Here is a 16173-nt window from a genome sequence, read left to right as displayed (position 1 = left end):
GTAGGTTAAAAAAATTAAATAGATAATCAGATTAATTATAATGGAAAGTAGGATGCTCTAATATGACAAATACTATAATTTAAGAAAAAGTGACATAAAAACAAAGGAGGATGCCTATAACGACAGTTGCAAAATAAATAATATGACAATTTGCAAATCTATTACTATTTGGATAAATTAACTCGTTCCTTGGTGAGTTGGGTTATTGAAATAACATTCTGTTTATGATAGAAACATTTACAAAAGGAAGGGCACAATAGTCAACTGTATTTTGTTGCTTACAAGTTAGATTAAAAGTGCAGTATCTTTCAAAATAAATAAAGTAGAATGCTATAAATTGTAGATGATATTACAAAAGTGATAATGTAAGTAAAGCAATTGTCCCTGTACTAACATAAAGTTGCAGGAAATGTCCATTAAAAAATATAAAAATTTTCAAAAAAGGTTCAAGAAAAAAAATTACACAGAACATACAAATTGACATGTCCTGGGGTCGAATTCCATGGTTTTTTTTATGCTTTACCATTTCAAGAACATATGGTATAATACTATCGTTTAAAAATAGGGAATTTGGGTAACTTCAGATCTACAACTTATAACGAAATGAAAAAAGGTTTTCTTGAAAACACTACAAAAGTCATGACATAGTAGACACCTTTGCAAACTTATAGGTTGGTGGATTATCAACACAAATCAAATTTCAAGACAATTAATTGAAAATGCTCTTTTTTATATTGAGAAAGGGAAAGATATGTGGATATAATTTTTACTCCAAGTATGAATCATAAACATCTTTCCAACGATTCCATCTTCAGCCGATTTCCTAGAAATAAAATATAACAAAAAGTAAGTACTACAATTCTTTAACCAGTGTTACATACATCAAGTATAAATATAGTAGTAAATAGTAAAAAAAAAATGCAGTTAAACGTTATACTTGAAATAAATCAAGGAAGAGAAACAAAACCTGTGTTACCAGATAATCTCTGTAAGAGAAACAATCATATAAGTATTTAGAAAATTAAATTTTTTTCTAACTGGTGAGTGACAGTTTGTAAGCACATTCAAGGAACTATTTTTTCATTAAAACTACATATTAAACACTTGGCCACCTTTAAGGCTAATAATTGGAAGAAAAAAATCCAAACAACTTCTATCATTTTCTCTGTTCCTAGAGTTTAAACTGTATTTATGACCATAATCACTTATTCATTTTGCAGTTGTTACTAAAAGATTATAAAAAGGAAACCAATACATGTCGAGTAGCCTTTGAAGATCTAAACATGTTTCATCTGAAGATAGGTATTTCTATATTGATTTCGGGAACATGCTATAAAAATCCACATGAAGTTTTGAGTTATATATTTGAAAAACACATAATAATTGATAAATACTAAGCATATAAGAACAAAAGACGTTTGATTCAACCTCTTGCCTATTTCATAATCACATAACTCCAATGAGTAAGACTATTCGTCCCCATAGTCAAACTCCTTTGTAGTATTCACATCATCTTCTATAAACATCATTAAACCAGAAAAAAAATCAAATTTCCCATAGGTTGACTAAGTGAATCATGTAGATAAAAAGATGATTATTAGAAATCGATTACTTCAAAAAAGAATATGTAGATTCACTCCCTCTTATAGTTGGCTTCTCTAGAAGTGTCTATCATACTTGAAAAAAGAAAATTCCTTCAACAAGATAACGGTTTCAGATCCAAAATAACGGGGAGGTGGATCTTACTTGGACAACTTCATCAATAAGATCAACTTCTAAAACACGAGTTAAAAAACCAACACCAATCCCTTGCATCTTATGTAAACCCTAGTCATGATAAAACATGATCAGTATACAAGTATATGAGACGGGAACACTTAGGAAATCAAAGGAAAAACTAAATTAGCGCAAATTAGTACAAAGTTAAAGAGTTAATCGAAAAATTGAAAAACCCCCCGTTTTTCCTGACTTTCTATGGAAGTTACGATTATTAACAACAAAAGAAATAAATCATCAAGGTAGCGTACCGGACTTTCCCCTAGACAAAATAGAATATCAAATTGCACAAAATAGTTAACACCTTGGGATTTTTGAACTTGATTAAATTTTAGGCGATGAAGATCAAAATAGTGAAAAAGTGAAACCTAGATCCTTTCATGGCTGAGGCGGTGGAGAAGGAGAAGAGAAATATACTGATTTTTTTTATTTAGGGGATAATAAGAAGAACTAAAATGGAACTTACATCGCCGTCATTATCACTGATGGAATGGTAGGTGAAGGCTATCGATTAATTTTTTGTTTGGAGGAGGATGTAACCTTTAGATTTGAGGAAGCAATGGCGGTGGTGCGCTTATTCAATTTTGGAGAAGAGATACATCCTTGATTTATTGGTTGAAAATTTTCTAATTGTTGATTTTATGGAAGCAATAAAAAAAGAATCAGGTTATAAGAGAAAGGATTTGAGTCTTGGCATATTTGGTGGCTGATATAACGGGATTCAACTTGCAATTTCAAATCAAACCTGCAACTAACAACCAGCCATTGAAGACTTTCGAGGTGTTTGTCTATGGCAGTCTTAAAAGTAGTTCCAAAACTTTATGGTGGCTTCTGTTTCTTCCATAAAATACCAGTGAAGTTGAAGAAGAAAGCGCACGACCATAATTTATAAGAGTTGATTTGGAGATGATTTCATTTTAGAACCCTAATTTCCTCCAAAACCGTTGATTTGGAATTGCTTGTGAGATTTGGGGATTTCAAATTTGAATTATTATTTGGGGGTGTTTGGCTTCCAAAACATCTGCAAAAAGTTAGGTTTTTTTGACTTTTCAAAAAGTTCATTTTCCTTCTATCAAAAATCCAAAAATAGATTTTAAAATCGTTTTGTCAAATATCTTTTGGCTTCTATCATTTTTTAAAAGATCTTTTGGCTTCTTAAAAACTAAGTCAAACACCCCCTTGTTTCCAAAATCAAGATGGCAAAATTGAAGGAAACAAAAAGTAATTTGTGGAATAAACCAATGAGTATTGAATAATTAGGTTTCATGTATAATATACAGAGTTGATTTCACGATATATATGGGCAATATAGGAAATTCAGTTAGATGATAAGAGCCGGAAAAATCAATTGGAGGGGCTAAATGAATGCCATGGCAAAAATACTCTTAGATTAAGGGATATATATATATATATATATATATATATATATATATATATATATATATATATATATATATATATATATATATATTTATTGTAATTTATTTTCTATATAGGGATCAAATTTGCCATCATACGAAAATGTTAAACACATGTTGGCATGAACCATTTCTATAAAAAAAATTGCATAGGGACATTTTATGTAAATTATTGGTATTAATTTTATAATTTATTTTGCGCACAAAGACCAAAATTACCAAAATACTAAACTATTGTGACCAAAACAAAATACTAAATATTATATTCCACTTTGTAATTAGATATACTTAACAATATAAGAGCATTTCCAATGCATATAACTTAATAAGAGTTGTATAGTTGTCTTGCTACTACTAAATTCTCATACAAATATTTCAATTTCTTTAATACATATAACATTACAAACTTCGGACACCTCTACCTCATCACTGTCCAATGCATGCATACAATCATTGTATGGGATACAACTTCACATCTTCACCCTGTGATGCATACAATTTTATTTTTTCTTACTAGTTTTAATAATTTTGATTAAATAATTTATATATTTTAAATTTATGATTTTTAATTTCCTATAAATATAGTATAATATTAATATATTTTATAAATATATCTAAAACTCTTGAATAAAATATGTTATTGGTTGTTTTAGGTTGTTACTTGTTAGTAAATGGTAAAATTTGAATTTGATTGGATGTATACCTGGATGAAGAGTATATATATTTTAGAACAAATTACAATAATGAGATCCTTTAACTTTATAATTTTTTTACTGAAGTGGTCTTTACAAATTTTTTTTTCCTTACATGGTCCCTAAGGAACAAACCTTGCACAAAAAAGGCCCCCTGTGACTAACTATGTTACCATATTCTGCTAAGCTCTGATAAATGACAAATATACCCTTTTTGATGCAAACAGATGGTCCTTATGAATCTCTCTCTTTCTCTCTCTCTGTCTCTCTCTCTCTCTCTCCACAGATTACAGCCCTCGTTTCCCTGATCGTCCTCCTCCGGTCACCACCAGCTCAAACCTCCCCTGAAATGGGTGACCACCACCAATACCTTCACCAGACTTTTTTTTACCTCCGTTAAGTCATTCGTCCCCGCCATCATAGCCAACCTCGGGCCTCACTTCGACTTCCTCGGTTGCACAATCAACGATATCAGAGAATACGTTACCCTAATAGTCGACCCGCAAGTCTAACCCGATAGATTATCAATTACAGACATTACCGGCATCGATACCTCCATCAAGAGGCTTACCAAAAACCCTATATGGAATTGCACCAGAATCGTTGCAATCTCTGTCACGAGGATGCTCAAAATCCGACATGTGGGTCTCTCTCTCTCTCCCACGCGCGCGCTCATGGCCGGTACGCCTCCCCAGTGAATCAAGCACTAGATAAACCACTGTTCACCACCTTCTTCCAACCATCGCCAATCTGAGAACCAAATAAAGAACCATCTACAAATCTGTACTGAATCGTCGGTAGCAACACACGAAAGGGGAGGGGGAGCGAAGAAGTCGCCGATCAAAGGGGTGTTTTTGGATCTGTTATTGACGGAGGAAAGGAGCCAAGAAGAAAGAGAGGCGGTTGTTAGTGGTTGTCGTTGCCAACAAAGGTGGCGAGAGGGCATGCTCTGGCTGCTCCTCTTTGTTTCTTTTTTCCTGATCCGACAGAAAATGCGACAGACAAGGGGTCAGGATTGAACAACGATCTTTAAGGGTGTTTGGGTGGCGTTGCTCGACAGGAGGTGGAAGGAAAAGGCAGCTCCGGTGGCCGACAGCGTCTACCTTGGCTGGTGGTGAAGAAAAACGAGAGAGGGGGAGAGAGAGAGTCATAAGTACCATCCGTGTGCATAAAACAAAGGTATATTTGTCGTTTAACAAAACTAAAGAGAATCTATTAACAAAGTTAGCTACAGGGTTTTGTGTGCAAGGTTTGTTTCTAAATGAAAAAGGTTTCGTAAAAACCATTCAGAGAAAAGCTATAAAGTTAAAGGACCATTCGTGTAATTTGTTTTATATTTTAATGAACTGGTTATAAATAAATATAGTCAAATATTAACTATATGTTATTTATTTTAAATATTAATTAGTTTAAAAGAAACCCTCATCTTACTCATCATATTGACGTGCTCATGCAAGAATAGTTAGTGGATGTTTGGATACCATTATTTCGTTTAATTTATATATATATATATATATATATATATATATATATATATATATATATATAAACACTTACAATCTTCTACTACCTTATTTTAACAAAAAAAACATATTATTGTTTTCATAATTAATGCAATAGTTATATATACAATTCAAAAAGCATTTAGAATAACAATGTACAAAAGATAAAATTTCACTGTTACCAATGGTCATTTGTGTATTTATATTTTAACTTTATTTTTAATTCGGAGAGCCTCTATCATATATTTTCGTCCTCTTCTTCCTTTCACGTTTAGATATTCTGACGAACAACTCTCTCATCTTCTCCAGCAAAAAAATAAAATCGAAAATACAAAATCCAGATTTTTTGCTTAAGCTACACAGAACACAAACTCTCTAAACATTTTACCTTCAAAACCCATATTTCTTACTTTAAAACCTAGACGTTTGAAAATCGAAACAAGAACAACCTTCTAGCATGAAATCAATTTTTTGCTTTAAAAACGTATCCAAACCAATAAACTCAGATTTCTTCCGACATCTACGATTTGCTACTAGAGAAAGGAGACGAATTTGTTATTGAAACAACACTGGAAACATTTCTTTATTTGTAAATATCATGACCCAAGGTAAAACTGATGTGGCCCTCCAAAATACCAAAAGAAAATGACAATTCATACCAATCAAAAATCTTATTTACAAAAAAAAATATCAATTTGTTAAAGGACCAAATTTGCCAACATACAAAATAAAATGACAATTCATACCAATCAAAAATCTTATTATTGCTAAGCTCAATCAATTTTAATATATATAATAATTGGAAAAAATGAATATATATTACAATCAGTTTTAAACCTCATGAAACTATGTCATTTTATTATCTAAAGATCACAATTAGGGGACTCATGATTAACACTTGACATTGCAGATTCAATATTGAAGCAATAATTTTGACAGGGAAACAAAAATGTTAATTATCTTTGACTTTCGTGATGATGGAAAACAGTAATGTTCACTGATGTAAATTAATAAACAGTAATTGAAGAAAGAAAACATGGATGATTAAACGATAATAAAGGAAAGAAATGCATTGGGGAATTATATATTTACCAAGCGAAAACTGAATCTTTATAATTACTAAGATAAAACTGTATAATTTAGTGGTTTATTATCTAAGCTTAGGTGATGCTATAATATATATTCTATCCCCATAATAATTCAGGTTATTATTACAATAATAACATATAAATAATAAAACCTAAAAAAGAATTATAAAAGTATTCTGCGAGGGCAATTTAGTATTTTTATGTCTAACAGACCAAACACAAAAAATATATATATGATAGGGATTGTTTGAGTTTAAAAAAAAAAAGGAACATACACACGTAAATTACCCCAATCCACAGGAACCATTCATGTGATTTATTTACTCTAACAAAAAATACGCTCCAAGTAACCTGCCTGTCACATCCATTGGTATAGGAAAAAAAATAAAGAAAATGAAGTTCACATGCAAAATGAGAAAAACAATAAATTTAGTAGAGGCCTAGAGGGGGCTGCCTATGAGCATGATGATGGATGATGGATGGTGTAATGGGGAAAGAATAGCAACATCCTTTTATAAATAAGTTGCTTTGTATACAACACTGTACATGGTCCCCCATTGCCAATCATTGATTTACTACACTTGAATAAAAAAAAATAAAAAAAAAAATGTGTTTGCTAACAACTTACTTATATTAATATTTATTAATTAATATTAAGATTTAAGCCAACACAAGCTCCCCTTGGTCTTGTTGCAACTCTTGATCAGCTATAACTCGTCCTTGCCCCTCTTTGTCTTTATACGGGACCAGAATCCGCTTTATGTCTTCTGCGTTCAACGTCTCGTATTCCAGCAGCGCATTTGCCAGTGCATGCAACGACTTCTCATGCTTCACAACCACCATTTTAAACAGGTTATAAGTTAAGCCTTATTATATGCAACAAATACTCACCTACTTTCATTTATTTCTTTATTATACTTTTGAAAAAATCTACCCCCAATTATAAGAGAAAAAAAATGAAAGTAAAATGTCTTGATAAGAAAGAACGAAGGTAACACGCTATAATAAACATACACACAAAAAGTATGTTGACATGTCTTGCAATGTAACCCATAAGATAAAAGTATATTTGAATAATGCCAGGATGAAGATTTGATAGCACATACCTTCTTCAGCAAGGATCTCACACGTTCATAAGCATCTTTTAAGAGTTTGACGACCTGAAAATCAGTAACAGAAGCAAAGATCATTTGTCTGTTTTTAGCCTGTTTGTTACAGCAAGACATGAGGATGGATATGAAACAACAGGTATTTGACATGGATTGGACTAAAGTTGGGGCCGGTGTTAATGGAACAAAAGTTGCAATTTTTGTCCCACCCAAAAAGATCTAGACCTCCTCATCAAAAATAGCCCTAGAAAGCTTGACCAGATCAGTCTATAGTCCCATTTAACAAACAAAAAAAAAAAAAAAAACATTGAAATTCTAGAAACATACTTCAGCATCGATACGTGATTGCATCTCGGAGCCTGGTCGCTCTTTAATATGAATTGGCCCGATCACATCACTCATACCACAAGACGATACCTTTCTCAACAGAGATAAAGATAAGAAGAAGCACATATAAATATAATGATGATGAAATAGCATGTTTTGGAATGAAGGCAAGGTGAAATAGATTACCATATATTGAGCAAGTTCTGTAGCAGACTGAAGATCGCTACTAGCACCGGTGGTAATATGGTCACGCCCAAAGATAAGCTCTTCTGCAACACGTCCTCCCATGCAAACATCCAGACGTGCCAATAATTGCTTTTTGCTTACGGATGTCTCGTCATTTGAGGGGAGCTGTGTCACCATTCCTAAAGCTGATCCACGTGGCATAATTGTTGCCTTGTGAATTGGATGTGCACCATCCGTATTCAAGGCAACAATTGCGTGCCCGCTCTCATGATAAGCTGTCAGCTGAACATCCACATGTCACCATTCAGTCTTCCTAAATCGATATATATATATATATATATATATATATATATATATATATATATATATATATATATATATATATATATATATACATTACAGCCCCACCTAAGCTTAGGTACTAAACCTCTAAAATATGTCGTTTTAACATGCTAAATATGCCCGGTTTGGTTTCACTTGGTAAATATATCATCCTCCATAACATTTCTTTCTTTCATTATTGTTTTACCATCTCTGTTTTCTTTCCTCTATTATCGTTTATTACTTCACCCAAGTGAACATTATTAAACCCTAAATCTAAACCCTAAACCTTAAACCCTAAACCCTAACCCTAAACCCTATTGTGTCGATCTTGAATTTACATCTTGAAGTATTAACCGTGAATCCATTAACCGTAATCTTTATATAGTAAAACAATGTATTTTCAAGAGGTTTAGTACCTAAGCTTAGATGGGGCTGTAATGTATATTCCCTTTTCCCATATATATATATATATATATATATATATATATATATATATATATATATATATATATATATAGGGTAGAGTAAAGTGATAAAATAGTGAAAGTAGGTTTGTGTGTGTTGTTATAATATAAAAATAATGGAAGAAAAACCTTTTTTGAATCTTCAGATATAAACATGGTTTTGCGCTCTGTACCCATGATTATTCTGTCCTTGGCAAACTCCAACTGCGCGGCGTTCAATTTTTCGGCACCTTCAACAGCAGCCTTGATGGCGGCCACATTCACCAAATTTGCCAAGTCTGTCGTTTTGCAAAAAATAAATAGTCATGATGAAGTAAGTATTATTTTTTTTATTTCTTAAACATGATTTTGACTTACCAGCACCATTGAAGCCGGGTGTACCACGTGCAATTGCCTTGACATCAACATCATCTGCAAGTGGTTTGTCCTGTAAATACAAATCCAAAATCTCTTGACGACCCTTCACATCTGGATTTTGGACCACAATCTGGAAAACACCTCCATCGGTATTAGTTGATGACACCCTATTTCATTAAAGATGCTTACAAAATATCTATATAAAAAAAAAAAAACTTACATGCCTATCAAATCTACCAGGTCTTGTTAAAGCCGGATCAAGAATATCAGGCAAGTTTGTCGCAGCCATCAAAATTATGCCCTGTTTTAAAAATCAAGTTCACAGCTCTGATTCTGAAGAAGAGGGGCAACAAGCATATCAAGAAAAAAAAAAAAAAAAAAAAAAAAAGGGACTTGACTTTTTCATGTGTACCTCATTCTGTTCAAACCCGTCCATTTCCACAAGCAGTTGATGAAGTGTTTTCTTTGTATGACCTTCCCACTGCTTTCTAGTGGATCCAACAGCATCTATCTCATCAATAAAGATGATGCATGGAGCCTGAAACAATCAGCAACACGTTTAGTCTAAAACATAAAATAAATCTGTTCTGATTCTGAAAAAAGGACAAGTTAAGACAAACCTTCTTCTTTGCTGCTTGAAACAAAGATCTCACCCTCCGAGCACCCACACCAACAAACCTAACACAGGAAAAGAAACAAACACCATTTATCATTCTGATACAAGTGCTCATTGTTCTATGTCATCATGTAACCAATTTGAAAGCATAAAATTGATAAAGCTGTTCCCACAACACAAGCAATCGAGCATCATTATGTTTTTATAAAAGTGTGATAAAATTTACTTACATTTCCTCAAACTCGGAACCTGCCCGGTAGAAAAATGGAACCCCAGCTTCTCCAGCAATCGCCTTAAAATTTGTCATGATCAGAACATAAAAATTGAATTAATGTACTAGTAGTAACAGAAACAAATTCTAAAAGTCCAAAAAGGGAAGAAAAAAGATATGGTTGTCCATAGTAGCATTACCAAATAATCAAAGTTAATTCAAGCACTCAAACAACAATAGAAACATATACAAAATCTTTTACAGCTTACCTTGGCAAGTAGAGTTTTCCCTGTTCCAGGTGCACCAGTCAAAAGTATCCCCTGCAAAAGGATCAGGTTGACTGATTTATCATTTATTTCAATAATCAATTTTCTTACAGTTACCAACTGCACGAAGCTAGAGAGATAATTTTACTTTACATTTGTTTCAATAATCAATTACCCAAATCTGGTGAAATATTTACTTAATTACAAAGTCATATACTATGTAGAAAGCACAAACCTTTGGCAACTTCCCACCAAGTCTAGTGAACTTCCCTGGATTTCTAAGGTACTCTACCACTTCTTCAAGCTCTTGTTTGGCGTCATCACAACCTTTTACATCCTTAAAGGTTTTCACATTCTGCACAAAACCAATTCATAACACATGACAGAGGTTACAGACTTGTTTTCCTTTCTCACTTAATAAAGAAACTCAGGGAACTGAAGCTTTCCCCATTAAGACCTAAGTTTTAACAAATTTTCTCTCACATATACTATAGTTTTCCTTCCATACAACTTCTACATTGAATTCCAGACTTGTCATGATGTGAGGTTAATGTTTACTAGGCATGTGAAGCAGAAGAGAACTGAAGATGATGTTTTACCTTCTCTGGTGCTATTTCTTTATTTGATTCTTTTGGGGTGTAAGAAGAACTTGACCCAACACCAGAAGCTCCTATACCACCTAAACCACCAATATACTTCTGAAGTGCAGCAGCACCCATTACCCTGAACAAGGAAAATCAACTACATTTCAAGAATAATCAAAAGAAAATAATAAAAATATTATCATGTGACATGCTTTTCCACCAACTGTATAGGTATCAAAATAGATGGGGTCGGGTTTAAGCAAACCCATGTAAATGGCATATATAACTGAAGATAAACACTTACCACATTAAGCCAATAGCAACAGTGAATAAGATTGTGGAGATGAGCTCCTGTGCAAACCGTGATGATCTATTTGACACTTTTGGATCAACCTGCAAACACAAGAATCAAAAAGTTCAAACTGGGTAGGACCAAGAATCCCTTTACACAAAGAATTAGAAAGATAATCATCAAACAATCACATAATAACTGCTCATGAGATAATATTTATATAAACTCTCACCATCATTACATGCAATGGCTGCCTCTCGGATATGCCAGGATTTAAAAATGACTCGTCTAAGTTTCCAGATGCCCTTTGCTTCAGTTCTTGTAACTGAAAGCAGATAGTAAACCAACAAGGTTGAGAAGATGGGATGTCTAAACTCTAAAGTACAAAAAAAAAAAAAAAAAAAAAAAAAAAAAAAAAAGGAGAATGAAATAACTTCTGAACAGTGGGAAAATGTACTTACTAGTGCAGGAAGACTGGAAGGCTTTCCAGATTGCTCATCAGGAAGATACTCAGCAATGGCATTAGTGGCTACCAGAGCTCGAATATATTCTGCAACTCCTTTACTGTCAACTGCATATTGCCTCTGCTCAAAACGTCTTATGACAGATTCCGGACTGAAAATAATAATTATAATTATGATTATGATTATCTTATTATTTACGATCAAAACAACAGCAACTAACTAATAGTTACTCATAGGATAAGATGCTTTATTAGACTAGCCGCATATGAATATATAATAGTCAAACAGGATAAAAAGGTTGAGCTTTTTTCACCTGTGTTTATTGAGCTCAACCAACAAGGCACTCTGTTTCGCAGCATCCTTCGGATTCAAGTCTGCTTCAGAAATTAACAGCTCTAATCTCTTGTCTTGCCGCCAAAAAGGCCACCAACTAAACCCATCCGATAACAGCATTTTCTCGAATCCAAGCTTTATCCTCGCGAAAAATCCCATCAAAAACACAAGCAACGGTAGTTTCCCCTTCTCCCTCCCAGCTTCATCTCCTGCAGCATTTATCTCACCCTCAACTTCATTCAAACATTCTTCGCTATTAGAAACCTCATCCTCTTGAAAATCGATAACTTGCCCCTCCGACTCGGGTGCCAGATTGTGATTACCATTACTCGATGAAGCTAGACTGGAATTCGAATCGACATTTTCTTGATGCAATGCGAAGAAAGGGCGAATTTTTTTGCGATAACTTGTTGAATGGAAAGAACCCAAATTAAAAGAGTGAATACGGTAAAATTGAAGACGTCTTGAGTGAGGCACTAGATTAGAAACTATTGGGGGTTTACAGATGAGAAAAGCTTGAAGAGCAGACATTTGCTCAGAAATTAATTAGGGTTTATGAAGAAAGTTTATCGATGAAAACCCAACTCGGTTTTTTATTAAAATCTTGTTAGCCAAAGTGAGCCACACAATCGGTGAAAGAAAATAAAAGGGAAGGAGGATCAGGAGAGAAACCTTATCTCCCAGAAGACGACTGAAATTGGCGCTCTGGTTTTTTTTTTTCTTTTTCTTTTCTTTACTTTTTAGGTATTTATATAATTTACGATGTGATTGGATTCATTATTAGGAAACGAATACGTGCTCGGTGCTCCTGTGATGGGTCCTTCCCTACAACAACTTCCTTTTTAAACAAAGAAAACCAACTCTTGTCATCAAAAGATCAAACAATAATCATCTGGTGGGACTGGTTCGGCAGTCCACTTGGTAACCTAGGCAACAAACTTCAGGCCGAGGATTCGGCATGCGGATCTCGGCTCGACAACTCGGTAAAATTGTGCCGATGAGAGAGAGAGAGTGTATGGTTTGGAGAAATTAGAAAGAAATAAGGATATGCATAGGCAATGATTAGTTTTTCTTTTGGCATGACAAAAGTGGCAATCCACGCCATGTAAATTGCAAAAATTAGAGAGAGTGTAAAAAATTCTAAGTGATGCCTACGTGGATCATGACAAACTTGGCACCACTCTATATTTAACTACTTGAATACTATAACATTCAGTTTTAAGGTGCATGATTTCGAGGTTTCTTTTATCATTTGAATGAAATCACAACGTGAGCAATGCCCCTCACGTCGTGGGCAAAGGTTGACATGTTGACCCACATTCTTTGAATCTCACAACGTGAGCCCTTGTTTCTCACGACATGAGAGCTATCTGCTGACCAAAACCCTAATTTTTTGGTATTTAATGGAATGAGAGGGCTAGGGTTGTCCACCATCAGACTCTAAGCCTCCATAAACCCTGATATCAATCATTCTTGAAGCCCTTAATCATTTTTGGTACAATTTCTAGCTTGAAGAATGAGAGAAGAAGAGGAAAGAAGTGCTCTGGTGGTGGTGGTGGAGTGGGCAAAGTATAATCATCATCATCTTTTCTTGTTGTTGGACCTTTGTAAGTACCAAGGGTTCAAACTTTATTGCATATTATGGATAAATCTAGGATTTTGTCCATATTTCTTCATGTTAAGCATGCTTGAATGAAGTAAAACCATAAAGTTAGCAACTTTATGGGTTTTAAGGGTTATTTGATCATAATATTGTCTAGATCTGGAGGTTGGTGAGGTATAAAGCCATGCATGAGAGTTTGATGCATATTTTTCCACTTTTTGACCTAGAATGGGTTGGGTCATGCATAGTGCAAGCATGACAATAAAGCAAACATTTTTATAGGCCTTAGGGGTCCCCTTTTAGCTCCTGAATGAGATAGATTCAATGGACTAACAAAATAAGGACTTAAAATCTTGACTTTTGGGTTCAAACCGTAGTCACGACGTGAGATATCAGGTCTCATGACGTGACAAAGATTAACCTCGTATATCGTTGAGTTCATGGAACTCATGACGTGACTCTATGATTCCCACGACGTGAGGTTAGTTCAGTAAGAATTCATGGCTGAGTTGTCTGATTCGGGAGCGAGTTATTGGGATCGGACCTCGTCGACTCCCACGGCGTAACCGAGGATTGGTCACGACGTGAGACCATATGTTAGGGTTTTGTCCAATGGATTTGACTTGGTTGACTTTTGACTTTGACCATGATTTTGACCAAGTTTGACTTAGGGGTATTTTGAGTTGTAATCTAAGTTTTGGTCACTGTTATTTGTAAAGGTGACCGGTAAAGTTGTTTTCGGAGCAGCATGTGGTTTCAGCTTATTATCCGTCTATGAGGTGAGTTTTCTCACTGTATTCATGGGTCGAGCGCACCAATGTCGGCCCATTATTGTGTTATGTAAGATGATAGCTTTTATGTGGCTTATATGTGTTTGCATGTTCGGGTTGAAATAAACCCCAGGGCGGGGTCCACTATCATATGTCCGGGTTGAAATAGACCTTATGGCAAGGCCCACTATTGTATGATTAAGTTGAAAGATACCCCAAGGCGAGGTCCCATGGCGAGGCCCAATGTGTTGATCGGGTTGAAATACACCCCAGGGCGAGTCCCTAGGGTTGGCCCCATATGTGTTGATCGGTTTGGAACACACCCCAGGTTAAGCCCAATTGTATGAATTGTATGTGGTACATTGGGGAACTCATTGCGCTTTGTGCTTACAGTTTATGTTTATGGTTTCAGGTACTTCCGGTTTGAAAGGTGGGGGTCTGATGTGATGGCACAACATCCTCCCCTTATGATTTATGCATTTTCAGTAATTGTACTCTGATATTTTATATATTATATTTGGTGATGGTTTTGAAACAACTTAAGGAATGAAATTGATAGTCTTTCAATGAAAAATTTGATCATGATTTTTGGGTTGTTACAAATACCCATAGGTTGTGCAAGTTAATCTTTTCAACAATTTATTGTTGGATTAGTGTCTAAGTCCATAACTATTTTGGTATATACTTGACCCGATGGTGCATGGTCCTTTTGGGTTGCCTTCACCAAAGCAACTTGATAGGATGAATTATGATTTATTAATATATTATGATAATAATATATTAAAGGAGAAATCATATTGTTTAATTAATATTAGTCAAGAATTAATAAGAATTAAGTTTGTGACTAAAAGAGATTAATAAAACTTAAGGGACTAGAATTGTAATTATAAGATAATTGCAATTTGGGCTATGGATTGCCTTATATTAACGAGTGGACGAATTCTATGGGGAAACCCATTAGAAATCGTCCAAGGCCTTTAAGGAAAGGATTCCATGGGTTGCTTAGGGCTTAAGCATCCAAATTAGGGTTTCCTTGTTAGATAACCCTAATAGCCTCACTATATATAGAACCCTTATGCCCCAAAAACGTGGTGAACTAATGGTCTAGGGTTTCCACACGTTTTGGGCAGCCTCCTTCTCTTCTCTTCTTCATCCTCTTGCTCTTGGTGTTTGTGAACCATTAGAGGAGTGACATTTGTGACTCTAAGCTTTCTAAAGTCAATATAAGAAGGATTTGAGATTGTTATTGCTACATAACAATCAAGGTATGATCTAAACCCTTATTTATATGTTATATTGATTATCATATGCTAGATCTAGGGTTTATAGTCTTGGATAACTTGCATGTACAATAGAGAAACCTAGATCCAAGCATTAGGGTTTGTATGAGCACATAGGATGTTCTTATGACCAAAACCCATCAGTGGTATCAGAGTCTTGATTGGTTTCTATTGTATTGATGCCTTGTATGTTTGTTCAAGTTGAAAAAAAATCGATTTTTGTGAAATTGCCTGATGAACTCGGTGAGTCCCATAGTGGACTCGGCGAGTAGGCTCGACTCGGCGAGTCCATTGGGGTACTCGGCGAGTCCAAGCGTTAGAAAGAGCAAATATCGGGATTTCTTGTTGTTTATCTTTGAGATACTTGCCTTTATCATATTAGATCAATATAAATCCGATTTTATGATATATATAAGTATATTCTTGATCTAATTGAAGATATTTATCAATTAATAAAATATTTATTTCCTTATGTGATAATTGATTAATTATTTTGATTAAATTGGTAAAT

At 34.4% G+C, this 16173-nt stretch overlaps 1 protein-coding gene and 1 long non-coding RNA gene across 2 annotated transcripts; both read right to left on the bottom strand.

Moving 5' to 3' along the window:
• Window positions 1-390: 390 nt before the first annotated feature.
• Window positions 391-2747, bottom strand: LOC111888895 (uncharacterized). Its single transcript, XR_002849354.3, has 3 exons — window positions 2243-2747; window positions 1747-1827; window positions 391-823 (listed from the first exon to the last, which is right to left on the bottom strand). It is a non-coding gene; the product is annotated as an uncharacterized LOC111888895 (long non-coding RNA).
• A 4217-nt stretch (window positions 2748-6964) lies between these two features.
• On the bottom strand, window positions 6965-12736 carry LOC111888897 (ATP-dependent zinc metalloprotease FTSH 11, chloroplastic/mitochondrial). Its single transcript, XM_052768754.1, has 17 exons — window positions 11990-12736; window positions 11674-11827; window positions 11445-11537; window positions 11225-11313; window positions 10936-11059; window positions 10572-10691; window positions 10340-10390; window positions 10090-10151; window positions 9864-9921; window positions 9656-9781; window positions 9464-9544; window positions 9244-9373; window positions 9016-9164; window positions 8099-8380; window positions 7913-8002; window positions 7583-7636; window positions 6965-7304 (listed from the first exon to the last, which is right to left on the bottom strand). The coding sequence occupies exons 1-17, from the start codon at window positions 12538-12540 to the stop codon at window positions 7137-7139; spliced, it is 2382 nt and encodes a 793-aa protein (XP_052624714.1). The 5' UTR covers window positions 12541-12736; the 3' UTR covers window positions 6965-7136.
• Window positions 12737-16173: the final 3437 nt, after the last annotated feature.

Source organism: Lactuca sativa, chromosome 2 (assembly GCF_002870075.4).
Source record: "Lactuca sativa cultivar Salinas chromosome 2, Lsat_Salinas_v11, whole genome shotgun sequence".
Taxonomy (NCBI): domain Eukaryota; kingdom Viridiplantae; phylum Streptophyta; class Magnoliopsida; order Asterales; family Asteraceae; genus Lactuca; species Lactuca sativa.
This window is presented reverse-complemented; position numbering and strand designations above follow the sequence as displayed.